Here is a 14,352-nt window from a genome sequence, read left to right as displayed (position 1 = left end):
AACTAATACAGCCATAAAAGGTGGCATTAAGAATAAAAACTCACCATCTACAGCTGCGATTCGAACCCGGGTCTTTTGAGTGGGAAACGGGCATTCTACCCCTGCACCACTTCAGTGGAGCTGCGCACAACAATTAAACGAGGACGCATTGCAGACTACCGATCACAGCGCCACAAGCGGATTGACCCTGTTTGGGCTTCACTTTTCAAAGCTCGTTACGAGCACTCCCCTGTTCTAGTACACTCTAGCCATGGGTGGATACTATTCCTGTATTAATCCGTGATGTAATACTTTTTGACATCTGAGCCATTCTCACACGCGAGTGTTTAAGTGTATGTAGAAATTATTTTCCGTTTCGCGCAGGACAACCTCCTCCGTTTTATAATGGTTCGTTTCGGGCTATTGGTGAAATCATCCGGATGAGGCCGGCTGAGGATTCGGCCTTCAGCGTCAAAGAAGTGCTGTTCTTCGAGGAGATTTACGACAGCACGAATCTCAAAGCGGTACTCAGAATTCACTCATCTAAAGAGACGTTCACCTACTTTCAAGACATCGAGACAAGACAGACATTTCTTCATACATCATCAGGTGAGAATATGTAGACCGTTTTGCTTCACTTGACAATCGACTTACCACGGTCGCTTATGATATGGGGTGTTTATTAGGGCGAAAGCCTTAAATTCCTCATCAAACGTGCAAATTGACCGTCGGCACCGGAGTCAGCACGAGTGATGCAAAAAAATTATCACGTGATGACGTCAGGATATTACGTCATCATGACGTCGCTATGACATCATTATGACTTCACATCACGGGCCGTCAAATGATGACGTCATCACATGACATTGACGCTTGGTCAAAGGTGGGCCGATCACGGAGGCAGTGCAAAACCACTTTAGGTGCAGAAAGCTTTTAGGAGGGGTGCGGGGGAGGATGAATACATCGGCTGAGTAGAAAAAGAAGATCGCTTTCGTCTTAGAGCCGTCTTAGGCGAATGTGTAAGGAACCCTGTGAGTTTTTTCCTCGGCACGTACGAAACAATCCTTTTTTTTTTAGCAGCAATTTCACTTCTCAACCACAATCCGGTTTTCTGGCATTCTTCTGTTTTTGTTCAACAACTGCGCGTGTTCAAGTGGGGTCACAAGTGTTCCCATAGGGTAAGCTTGTTGTATAACGCGTCTTCCCGGTATCGCACGAGTGAAGTTTGTTTGCGCGCCGTTATACGACTGCTGGCCTTTCTCCTTCTATCCTTAAGCGCTCCCCTTTGACACAAATTGAAATGGACGTTCCGCATGACCCTGGCTCCTATTTCTCGGAAAAGAACGTAGTTTTCATGATATTTGAAGCCACCACAAACGAGTAAATCTCATCGCTGTCGCCTTTAACTGCAAAAGTTTCTCGTAGAGCATCTGTGATGTTAGGGAAGCTTGTTAGTGCAAACTTTCTTACAAAGGGACCGTGTGAAAACAATGTCGTCATCACCATCATGGGTACATCGGTTAGAAAATCTTCAGTTACAGATTTTCGTGTGTCAGGTTGTCTAGGGAGAAGTGGGCGTTGAGCACCACCTTTATTGGTAAGAGGTAACAAAGATAAGGTGAAGCTGCTCTGCTTGGACACTATTTGTAGATGCAGCTGTAAATTGCATCAAGAGTAAACAGAAATAAAAGCTCGAATTGATGTGCAAGATGTTCGACATTATTCAGACCGGAGGTACACTATCAACATTTCTTTAAAACTTGGTGGTGTGTAAGTGGCAGTGATTGTATCTTGTAGCAGGCCGAACTGTAACGAGGCTAATGAAGTAAGTGTCAAACCAACGAAGGATGACTGGGCACTGCAGCGTCCGCAGCAATGTTCCATAAACTTGTGTTAGTCGTAAGCTAAAAAAGGAGCAGCGCCTAAGTATCGAAATTCTGAGACGTTCAAGCATCGAAGTTTACTTCATGAAGTGAGATTGGTAAAAATGCGCTTGCGAAATCTATACTGGCCGCAGGATAGTAGCCACTTGGAAACATGGTACACAGAATGTAAAAAAGGCAATATTAGAATAGCGTAATGTGTTCACTACGCTGTTCTAATATTGTTCTAACGTTGCTCGTTCGATTTTCCTAATCAAAGATTCGAACTCGAGAGCAATGCTGGAGCATTGGTTCTGCGTTGTCCTGCGAATCTTCCAATTCTTTCCGTACCAAACCATGTGGTTTCCCTCTGCAGCTTCAGTCATAGTGCTCATTCATTCATTCATTCATTCATTCATTCATTCATTCATTCATTCATTCATTCATTCATTCATTCATTCATTCATTGTGCCGCACCTTTGTACATTTGGGATTTGTGCCCAATATCATAGCAATATGTGCTTCTTGAGTACATATCTTTGTAAAGGCACCGTACAAGAAAGGCAAACGAAATAACATTAGGGACTTCAGTTGTCCTTCATCTTTTTTGGGTCTGTGCTCTTCCAACGCTTGTCTATACGGAGATTTTTTCCAAAATGTGTGTTATTTCTTAATTCTGCCTGCTATATACCACTCTATTCTGCTTTAATGAGAGCTTTCTTATTCCGTTTTCGTGCTACAATTTTAGTGGGTAGTTCGTCTATCTAAATTTTGTATGTTTTTGTTTGCGCTGGTATTTAGATATCTGGGATTTTTTACCGCAATTAAATAACCCTTTGGCATTATTGGTATTATTCAATATCGTAAATTATTTTTTCCAGCGCACAATGCGACATGCAACCTCATTAAGACGAGCAGCGATATATTCGGTCCGCTGGAGACAAAGGAAGGATGGCACTACTTCTACCTGAGGGATCTTCTCACGTCCAGTAACTGGAGCACGACACCTGATGAAGCCCACTATCCAGCACGTAACATGTCCTGCAACGTGTGGGTAGCAGAGACCGAGCGGAAAGGCAGGCCTCTGATCATCGCCATGGCAGTAAACTGTAAGATTTCAAGGATGCAATAGCCTATCGCAGTTAATGTAAACACAGACAATATCTATCTATCTATCTATCTATCTATCTATCTATCTATCTATCTATCTATCTATCTATCTATCTATCTATCTATCTATCTATCTATCTATCTATCTGTCTGAACTATCTATCTATCTATCTATCTATCTATCTATCTATCTATCTATCTATCTATCTATCTATCTATCTATCTATCTATCTATCTATCTGTCTGTCTGTCTGTCTCTATCTATCTATCTATCTATCTATCTATCTATCTATCTATCTATCTGTCTATCTGTCTATCTGTCTATCTGTCTATCTATCTATCTATCTATCTATCTACCTATCTACCTATCTATCTATCTATCTATCTGTCTGTCTGTCTGTCTGTCTGTCTGTCTGTCTGTCTGTCTGTCTGTCTGTCTGTCTATCTATCTATCTATCTATCTATCTATCTATCTATCTATCTATCTATCTATCTATCTATCTATCTATCTATCTATCTATCTGTCTGTCTGTCTGTCTATCTATCTATCTATCTATCTATCTATCTATCTATCTATCTATCTATCTATCTATCTATCTATCTATCTATCTATCTATCTATCTATCTATCTATCTATCTATCTATCTATCCAGCTGCATAAGCAAGAGAAAGGAAATTTCAACAACTACTCGTTTCCTTTGCTTGACACAACCGTAAAGGAAAAACCAACAGACAATGAATCTGAGGAAGGCATAGGGGCCGTTATTCGTATACTGTTTTAACTGTAGTGTGATTATTATGGCATCAGTGTTAAGTATGGATGTGCGAATAGTTAATATCAGAACCGGATCGAATACGAATCGAATAGTGATGACGGCGCATCGAATACGAATACAAATCAATACTGTTCTAATAGTGTTCGAATATTAAGGCAACCCTTTTCGAAGCAGCCATAAACTGTTAAGGTAACAATTTTCAAAACAGCCCAACAATCCTACAACATTTTATTTAAAACAAATATTCACAAGCTTTAAAAAGGAACATTGCGATTGCTTCTAACCGGCACAAAAATACCTAAAATATTCAAACTGAGGCAAGCTCGTATACAGCAGCAACTAGAGCCTTCGAAATACTTTGTAACTGCAGTATGAAATATAGCTGTGAGAACAGTATTCAAGGTAGTACTTTGTCAAGAGATTTTAATTAAAACTGACACATAAATATTAATATTAAGGAATTTTCATGAATGAACATCACCATGAATGTCATGGCGGAGATAATGGATGATGGAACTGGAGCTTCAAACAAAAACACCTTCATTCCGTGATCAATACCGAGTCGATAGTTCTGTCAGTGCATGGGCTGCATGCATCTTCGCAATCGATGATGAAAACAAGAAATGTTACACCTCGATGTTCTAACGTCTCGTTCTTTCGATCACTATTTCGTTGTTGATTATTCGAAAAATATTCGACAAAATTTTGGTATTTCGAATATGCACTATTCGATTCGAGCACCGAATGGAATAGCACGCTCTTCCATTTGTTATTCGAATTTTCTATTATTAATCCCTAGTGTAGGAACTAAAAGTGGACGAAAAACTAACTTCCCGCCGGTAGATACCGAACCTACAACCTCGAGATAACGCGTCCCGAAATACCCGATAAAGTCGACGGGAGGCTCCGTCCGGGAGGACGACCGCCGCTGTGCCTGCAGAAAAGCGGGTTGCGTAGCGTAAGGACTAACAGACAATAATGCCAAGGAAAGTATAGGGGATGTTATTTGTTGTAATTGCGATATAAATGGGAAGCAAGTAAAGTGGACGAAAAGATAACTAGCCGCCGGCAGGGACCAAACCTGCGACCTTCGAATAACGCGTCCGATGCTCTACCAACTGAGCTACGGCGGCGGTCATCCTCCCGTCCAATTTATGGGGCATATATGTGCACTCAAACCTAGGAGTGTTAGTCAGCGCCTATCGCAGCCATGGCGGCGAGTCTTGAATACTCTTTTTCTGCCTGTTTGGCGTCACGCAGCACGTGATCTTTTTACGACCTGGTAACTGACCAATAATCACTCGCGCCAAGTAGGCAGCACATACATTTATCCACCGGTTGCTTCTTGAAGAACGCGGGAACGGTCCCATCAGGTCGATGCCCACTTTTTCAAAAGGGGAACCGGGGGGCTTTACCAGCTGCAGGTGACCGACTGGACCTGAGGTGGGTCGCTTGTGGCTCTGACAATGCGTACAACTGGTCACATAGTTATCAATTGTATTGCACGTTTGAGGCCAATACAACCGCTCCTTCATGCGACTAAGTGTCCGTACGGTTCATAAGTGACCACAAGTCGGGTCGTCGTGCTTGATACGCAGAGCAGATGTCTCAAGAGACACAGGAACGACCAGCAGAAAGTGGGCGCCGTCGTTGACAAGTTCCTTTTATAAAGAAGACCATCTCGGACGCAGTGTCGGCCTTCGGTTATAGGCTCTTGTGTTACAGGGAAGAGAGCTTCTAAGCTTGGGTTTCTGCGCTGTTCAGCGGTGAAAGTCAAGGCATCGGGAAAATCGGGCGACAGAGAAGCGATAAGACGGTCAAAGTTATCGGATTCACAATCCATCGTAAGCAGTGGCATCCTAGAGAGGCAATCCGCATCAGCGTGTCGACGGCCACTCTCGTACGAAATGGTGAAGACATATACTTGCAAACGAAGGGCCCACCGTGCGAGGCGACCTGATGGGTCTCGAAGATTGACCAGCCAACACAGGGAATGGTGACCTGTGACGATGGTGAACGAGCGTCCGTAAAGATACGAGAGAAACCGCTGCACGGCAAACACTACCGCTAGATATTCCTGTTCTGTCACAGTGTGGTTGCGTTCATGCTTGCTTAGAGAGCTACTAGCGTACGCCACCACATGTTCCTTGTTACCAGAGCGCTGAACGAGGACAGCACCGATACCGATGCCACTGCGTCTGTGTGAATCTCTGCTGGCGACGAAGGATTGAATTAGGTGCCGAAGTATTGGCTGTGAAGTACACAAACACTTCAGCTGGCGAAAAGCGGCATCACACTCGGGGGTCCACTGAGACGGAGTGTTCTTCGTAGAAGATTCGTCACAGGGTGAAGGGCATCCGCAAAACTGGGTATGAACCACCGGAAATACGAGCAGAGAGAGAGCCCTACGAAGCTACGAAGCTGTTTCACAGATTTTGGTTGCTCGAATGATTCAACGGCCGCTGTCTTCTGTGAGTCAGGTCTAATGCCATCTTTATCAACGAGATGTCCCGATACCAGTGTTTGTAGCTCGCCAAAGTGACACTCCTTCGAATTCAGTACAAGGCCAGCTTAGTTGAGCGCGAGATTTAAGGGAGCGTTATGTTCTTGAAACGTTCGTCTAAAAATTACGACGTCATTGAGGCAACACATACAGATCTGCCATTTCAAACCACGCAGAATAGTGTCCATGAATCTTTCGAATGTCGCAGGCGCATTGCATAATGCAAATGGCATAACGTTGAATTCGTGCGGCCCATCAGGCGTAACGAATGCCGTTTTTTCTTTATCAGCTGTGTGCATCGGAATTTGCCAATAACCTGATCTCAGATCGACAGAAGAAAAGTACGAAGCGGAATGCAGGCAGTCTATGGCCTCATCAATGCGCGGCAGCGGATAGACATCTTTCTTGGTGACTGAATTCAGTCGACGGTAGTCAACGCGGAATATCCATGCACCGTCCTTCTTCTGCACTAAAATGACGGGAGCGGCCTAGGGACTCTCCAATTCTTGAATATTCACTTTTCCAGCATCTTTAGGACTTGCTCGTTGATGATCTTGCGCTCTGATGGTGCCGCTCGGTAAAGTTTCTGCCGTATGGGATGCGCCGATTCGGTGTGGATCTGATGACGTATCCGGTACGCTGGAAGTGAAGTCTGTCCTCTTTTCGACCCCTATTTCCCCACCCCTGTGCAGGGTAGCAAACAGGTTACTAGTACCAGGTTAACCTACAATGGATACCTGCCCACTGCGGAATACAAGGCAACGTCCAGGCTGATGACTCTGCCGAAGCTGGACATGACGCCTCGAGAGAAATGGTTGAAATACCTTTCTCGAGAAAAGACGCGGCGACACTTGTATCGGCACATGCTTGGCGCTTCCAGCGATCCCTCTGGACATATGCCAGTCACCAGTATGGGCCTCTTTACAAAAAAAGTCACAGTTTCGCCGCAAGGGCGAAGCAATGAATGCGATAGCAAGAAATTAATGCTATACGAAGTGAGGCTCGCCAATGGATACTCTCAGTTTGAACAGCGCTCCTGTTGCAAAGGCGGCCGAAGCAGCGAAGGAAACTAGCGTGCTTCAAGTGTAGAGCTGTGACACTTGATAGTTCGCGCTCATCTTCTGTTTGTTCGTTTAGCGGCGTCCCTTCAGCTCGAGTGACTTTCGTACGCGCCGTAACATGAGCGCGGACATCACGGTGAAAGCTTGAAACATACCTCTTCCCCTCACCACGAGAAAACCGCGCGAGCAGACAGCGGAAGGGCAAGGTTCTCCCATGCGCAAATATAAGAAGAAGCGAGCGAGCTCGCCGACGACTTTTAAATGCGCCCGTCGGGCTCCTAGCGCCATCTCGCTGGTAATGAAGAAACGCTTATTATCGCCTGCCGTCTCTGAGTCCGTCCAGCGGTAAAAAGTGTGTATATAACGCTCGCCGTTAGCTACGTAGAGGATTTGCGTTTCGTGGCGTAGTGGATAGCGCCACTCGCTGCGGAGCAAGAGGTCCCTGGTTCGATTCCGCGCTTCGGAAGCATTTTTCTGAATTATTTTTCTTTGGGGCTTTTATATATATATATACATACTTATACATATACGGTGCATGACGACGGCGACGGCAAAATCCAGCCGAGACTGTCCATATAATTGCTATCGCAATAATTGATCCATCGTGTGCCTTCGATATGCCGCGAGACCTCAACAGACAAGAGGAAACATGCTTTCACCGCATCAGACTAAACGTCGCCTACACTAATTACTTCAAGAACAAAATCAAGTTGTCGGACTCACCGTTGTGCGTTCAATGTAACGTTCTAGAAGACCTAAAACACGTTCTCTGCGAATGCAGGCGATCTCTGAAGGCGGCTTTGCACCTTCAACAGGACTCGTGTTTAGAACTGCGGCACATTCTGGGCCCATGGCAAAACAGCACCTCTGCGTTACGCGCAACGAAAGCGCTGCTGACTTTCTTGCAGGCCACAAGCCTGACCGAACCTTTGTAAACAGTGTAGTCTACGTATGTATGTGTGGTTTTCAGCGTATATATCATAATCATCACCCTGGAGCACCTGGAGTAGCATGTCAGGCGAATAGCCAGGCAAACATCTCCAGCTTTTCATTAAAACATTTCTCTCTCTCTCTCTCTCTCTCTCTCTCTCTCTCTCTCTCTCTCTCTCCCTGCCTTTCCTTTTCATCTATTCCTCTATCAATTTCTCTCTTCGTTTCTTTTTTCGAGCATATTTCACAGTTAAGAAAGCTAAGAAAGCGTAAAGGAATACTCACGGAAGACAAGGAGGTGGCCAAAAGAAATTAACTTGTCAGGGTTTGGCCACCACCTCCTAAGAAATCCCACATCCTGTTTTCAATTAAGATTATTCCAAAATGTCAAGTTTCAGTTGCATGCTGAAAATATTGCAGCGGGAAGTACCAGAGTATTGAAGGAAGTACCAGGGGACCTCCGTATATTACATAAATAGAGCAATTATACAAACACAGAGAAGTTATGGTCATGTGAAAAATAATAATTAGGTAGGACGTCAATGTATAACAAAAATTAGACACATAAATTAACTAAGTTAACGCTAATGCTAAGGAATGAAAAACTTGGGGCGGAGATATATTCTAACCATTACCACTCGATCAAAAAAGGGGGGAAGGGGAGTGGCCGCGTTCAAACGCATATTAACCAGTAGAATAACAACCAATATTAACAAGAACAATCAACCTGACATAAGAGATGCTATTGATTCATTCTCAATAATATCAATACCCTGGAGCAAAAGAAAACCGCCGACACATGTACTTATTTACATATATCGAGGTCCCGTTTTAAAATGTTTGCTCAAAAAATTTGGACGAAGTTAGAAGGATTTTGTTGCATAGCATTTACGTTATAGTTGCCCATAACGCTAACTCGTTCTCCGGGCGAAATCTGCAGACTAACTGCGAACAAGCTCGGAGTTTTCTTTCTTTAGCTTCTTAATAGTGATCGAATGATGTTGGGTTCAGTAACTGTAGGTCTGTCAGAATTTTCTTCAACAGAGGAACTTAAAATAAGGTGCACAGAACTTTGTACACCAATCACTCAAACTTTCGAAAACAGCGTGCGTACTGAAGAAACCCAACGGCCTGAGTACCCAATTATAAAATTATCTGTTATGTTTCTATGGATACGTACTGGCCGTAATTATTTTTGCTCACCTTCTTTTCAGAAAGAAGAAAATGTTTCTAAACGTTGTGAGCACAGTTACACGCTAAACGCGCATTGACTGTGATTAATGACTGCTTTCGCAGTAAACCAGTTTAGGGCCTAAGCATTCACTGCAGCCACTTTATTTCTTATTTTCATGATGGTTTAGCACGTTCATGGGGCTCTACCACCTGGACCATACGGGCACCTGTGTCTGTTCGTACACGGTATACCAACAGTGAAGATGACGACGAGATTGAAATTAACATATTCGACTTCGGTGCCTTTGGAGACAATATCCACGACGACCTTTTACAGGTACTTATTCGGCGAGGTATCGCCTCTTAGCATACTCACATTTTTTTTTTTTTTGTCAGACTACTTAGCACGGCAATATCAACGTATTTTACCATGTTCGACAGTACAAAACTAAAGTACTTTTTTTTCGCGAGAGCAAAGTCATAACTTCTTCTTCTGATGTCCTTTCCCCCACCTGCCCCCATTCGTGATTCCTGCGAATGAGGGGAAATATGACAATGGCACGTGTGGCGTTTCTGTGATCACGTCAAACACATTATTCGAACTGCATATTAGACCAACTAGGCCGTTTTTATTAAACAAAAAGGCTCTTGGACCATGACCCAAAGCATTATTAGCTTACAAACTGACCTAGTCAGTAGGGGTTCGCACTGGACTATCCACTCGTGGCAGTCCTGGACTGCCCAAGATGGTGCCTTCAGACAATTAGCAGTGAGTATGTAGTGTGCCGGGCAATCTGGGGCTATCGGAAAATAATAATTGAAGAGGCTAAACACTTATCCCCTCCCTCCCTCCCTCTCCTTCCTTTCTTTCATTCCTTAATTCCTTGCGCCCTCGTAGGGTCGTAAACTGGACGCGCATCGAATCTAATTAACCTTTCTATATTTCGATCCTTCCTTCCCTTCTCCTTTTGCTCATGTTTTAACTGCGAACGCATCGTGCAGCACAGTGCAAAAAATGTATGACCTTCAGCATTTTGTAATATTTTCCGGTATTGCACAAAGCTTCCAGACGGTGTCTTCTGCGGCGGTTACAAGAAAGCCGTCTCTCTGCCTCCGCTTCGAGATATGAGGATCTTCAACTACCACGTGGAAATGACGTCACTACGCTACAATGCCACGCATTACAGTGACGTAGGCCGCATTTCTAATTTTTTATCTTTCTTGTGCATAGTTCTTTTATCTAACGAAAGAGCGCAATCTCAGCTTTTGGGTTGCGTTCACATTTTTTTTCTGAAATCGGATCTCTCTAAACGTCTTCATTACAGGTTTGGGTCGATCTAGACCGTATGCTGTACAGAATAGATTACGAGCCTATAGAGGGCAACGTCACACGGCGGAGGAGAACACTTATCGCATCTGGAAACGAAGGTGGGTAGCAGAGAAAGACGGAAGCAGTATATACTGCGACGTTATCTAAAGGGCCGCATCCGGAGTGTTAAAAACAAGAACTTCCTTGCCCGTTACTTCCACAATTCCCAAGGTTACCCCTGTTTCCCTTGCTCCACTAAAAACTGCATATCACCATCAAGGTTAGCCCCCTTTACTGGCATGGTTATCAGTGTGGAAATGAGTGTTTTCAGCTCATAAATGCGGTATGTCTTTGAAAGAGGTGTTTTACCCTAACGACAAAGGCTCTGTGTGAGTGTTCCAACGTTGGTGTGGCATCAACGGTCGTGCATTTTTTTCTATATTATGAAACTCATCCCTGTTTTTTGTCGGTTTGTTAACGAAAGAGCAGATGAAGCAATTTCTTTTGCAGCAGAGCTGCTATGGCCGAGGTTTGCCGTTTGTCGTAGATAGACAATTATCATCATCATGAACCGGCACGCGCTCAATGACCGCCTAAGCGTTCTGTACAGAGGTTTAACTAGAGAAGCCGAAACGTGGCCGCCAGCTCTGCTGTGAAGCATCTTTGCGTGACTTAGCGCGAGCTACGCAAATGTTCTTTTTGTTCTACCTGACGCATAGAAAAAATAAACATAAAAATATTTCTCGTTCCACGTTGCGACAATAAGACTTCGCGATATTATCATGAAAGACGTTTTACACGCTTTAGGTTTCTTATATCAATTTAAAACTCAACTTCCCGCCTTACACTCAAAATAATCTTGTAAGAAAATTCAAGTTTGTTTACCAGTACGGTGAGATGTCACGTTTTGATCTAGTTTTATAGATTTGTTTTATATTAGGTTCTATAACGCACATATTGATTTCCTCTCTAGGGCTGCATTACCGAACACTCCTTAAGAAAGACGACTCCGGCAAAATAGGTTAACGCTGTGCATGGTTTTACGAGTAGTAGCTTTACCCTTATCTAAGCTGCATGTCAGTTCATTTCTTGATGATATAAAAAGCGTTAGCACCTTCGGCATTATGCGCCACCACTGGCACCATACAGGCACCTGTGTCTGTTCGCACACGGTATACCGATAGTGAAGATGACGACGAGATTGAAATTCACATATTCGACTTTGGTGCTTTTGGTGCATTCACAATATTTGGTTGTCTGGAGAATATTCCTTGTGCAAGCCTATAATTTCTACTCTCATATGCACTCCTAGTTAAACTGGGTTTATTGGCGCGAAAGCGACCTATTATATGTAGCGAACATAGGAGCCATGAAAAAGGGGAAGGGAGAAAGACAAAGAATGTACACGGAGGAAAACAAGTGAAGATCTCCAGTTGCACTTTCCAAGGGCAAAGGGGTATGAAATAATGAAAGAGAAAGATAATATATGAATATTCCGCGAAGAGATTATTGCAACTATGCCAGATTGCGCAAAAAATATTATCAATTCACAGTCACAATGTGTTGTTTCTCTGAGCTTATATATGTATATATATATATATATATATATATATATATATATATATATATATATATATATATATATATATATCTGTGTGTGTGTGTGTGTGTGTGTGTGTGTGTTGACAAGCTGCTGCTTAAAAGGAAGATCGATGCTAGCCTACTGAGGAAGTCAACGATTTCCATCGAACATACCTCACTTTCGCAATAATAATATGGCCGATGTAGATATTTTAATCTCCACAAACGTGTGCCTGAGGTGGCACACTGCCGCGTCAATGAACAAAATATCAAGATGTGTTTGACGGCTTTAAACAGTAGCTTCAAAAATATTCATTGAATATCATGTTATTTCAAATACCTGAACTTCCATAACATCTTCTATAATATTCCAGATGCAATCTATCAGATTACTGAGAAGAAAAACGTACGTTGCAAGGTTAGAAGCATACTTAACTTGAAATTCGACGTGCAAATGATCGCTGATCCAAGTTACATCAGACACATGACACCGGCTACAATTTTCAGTGGTGATGATCACGACATAAAACTGACGTACAAGAAACAGGTTGGTGAATTTATTATTATTTTTAGCGCGGTGTTTATTTATTTATTTATTTATTTGAAATATTATATACTTATTTAATTATTTTTTTACATTCGGACAAAGGGCGTTGTTGTAGAAAGATACTTTACAAAAATAAAGAAGAAGCTCTGAATGAAAGTCGAATTACAAATTATGCGTTGCACCGCGCGCACATTTTAAGGAATATGCAATACAGCAAGGACAATAGGAGATTGATAACTAGGCCTACTCATGAATGATATTTATTTATAATATGTCTTAATCACACCTCCTTCACGCCACGCTTTCTTGCGCCTGCGTGCCTCAAACTATTGCAATTACGTCATGTAAAGGCGATGTAATGTTTATCTTTCGTATTTCACGGGCTTTCTTCAAGAAGGAAATTGCGTAAAAAATAGACATAGAAAAAACTGCATAGGGTATGCCCGGAAATATCTAAAACATCTTTCTTTTCTTCAACATATGAGCACATAGTGCCTTCGAAATAATATTTAAAGATTTCAGGTATTGAGGTTAGTAAACTATAGCTAACTGGATCCGCTAGTAAAACTTTTTTTGAAGTAGCGAAATACGGCTGCGACAGTGTGCCGTTGGTAGCATTTGTCGCCTGTGCATCGCATAACGTTGTGTCCTGCTTACGTTAAGCACTGTGTATTCTTTCATGTATCTAAATGATGTATAATGCGTCAATAAGTCAATAGCGGTTCATATGTGCAGTACCTGCGGAATGAAACGCGTTAGTTCAAGGAAACGTAATGCTCGTAATTTCGTTTTGTTGCATCAGCGTCATAATTTTGTCACATTTTGTTGCATCATATCAGCGTAATAATTGTGTAATCAGCTTTTCTCACATCACTGTAATATTGGCTCGTGCACTTACATCAGTGCCATCATCATCAGCTTTGGTTACCGTTCATACTGGCGTATAATTTGCGGCACCTTATTCGCTGCACGGAATCTACATACTTATTTATACTTCGGTGCACCTACCTGGACGAGAATTGAGATGATACTTATGCAATGCATAGCACTGCCGTTCTCGAGGTAATCGTCAAGTTACCTTTCTTGCCTTTTCTTTGGGTCACCACAATATTGCAGAGGGTCGACATGTTGTGAAGCACAGTTACCGGAGAGACAATTAAATCTAGTGCAAACGGAGAAAAGACTCCCTTAGGCACAGTTGCAACGAAGTCAATATTTCGATGTATACTCCCTCTATACCAATCGCTTGGCGATTCGTGGCCACTATCACCTAGTCTGCACGTGCAGGCTTTGCATGTCTTGGAATCAACGCGCTCAGAAAAACGTGATCCTTAACGAGAAAACAGCCTACGCTCGATGAAACGTTACACTATACCAGGAATATTTAAACACAATACTTCATGTGCGTAAAATTGTATACTTTGTGCGCGGCGATTTGTCTTTGTAATGCTTCTATTTCTTTTGCTATCAGTTTGGAGTTCCCGTTGTGTTTTAGTTTAAACCACTGGATTAAACAGTTGC

The 14,352-nt window shown here is 42.8% G+C and overlaps 1 protein-coding gene across 1 annotated transcript in view; it reads left to right on the top strand.

The window, feature by feature from the left end:
- LOC119394144 (uncharacterized) overlaps window positions 1-14,352 on the top strand; it is a 250,919-nt gene that overhangs the window by 3,030 nt on the left and 233,537 nt on the right. Inside the window, exons 2-7 of the mRNA XM_049415655.1 lie at window positions 364-588; window positions 2,723-2,950; window positions 9,583-9,731; window positions 10,457-10,585; window positions 10,720-10,822; window positions 12,659-12,831. Of these exons, the coding sequence (XP_049271612.1) occupies window positions 364-588; window positions 2,723-2,950; window positions 9,583-9,731; window positions 10,457-10,585; window positions 10,720-10,822; window positions 12,659-12,831 (1,007 nt within the window). The remainder of the gene's footprint in view (window positions 1-363; window positions 589-2,722; window positions 2,951-9,582; window positions 9,732-10,456; window positions 10,586-10,719; window positions 10,823-12,658; window positions 12,832-14,352) is intronic.

This window comes from Rhipicephalus sanguineus, chromosome 5 (assembly GCF_013339695.2).
Source record: "Rhipicephalus sanguineus isolate Rsan-2018 chromosome 5, BIME_Rsan_1.4, whole genome shotgun sequence".
Classification (NCBI taxonomy): Eukaryota; Metazoa; Arthropoda; class Arachnida; order Ixodida; family Ixodidae; genus Rhipicephalus; species Rhipicephalus sanguineus.
This window is presented reverse-complemented; position numbering and strand designations above follow the sequence as displayed.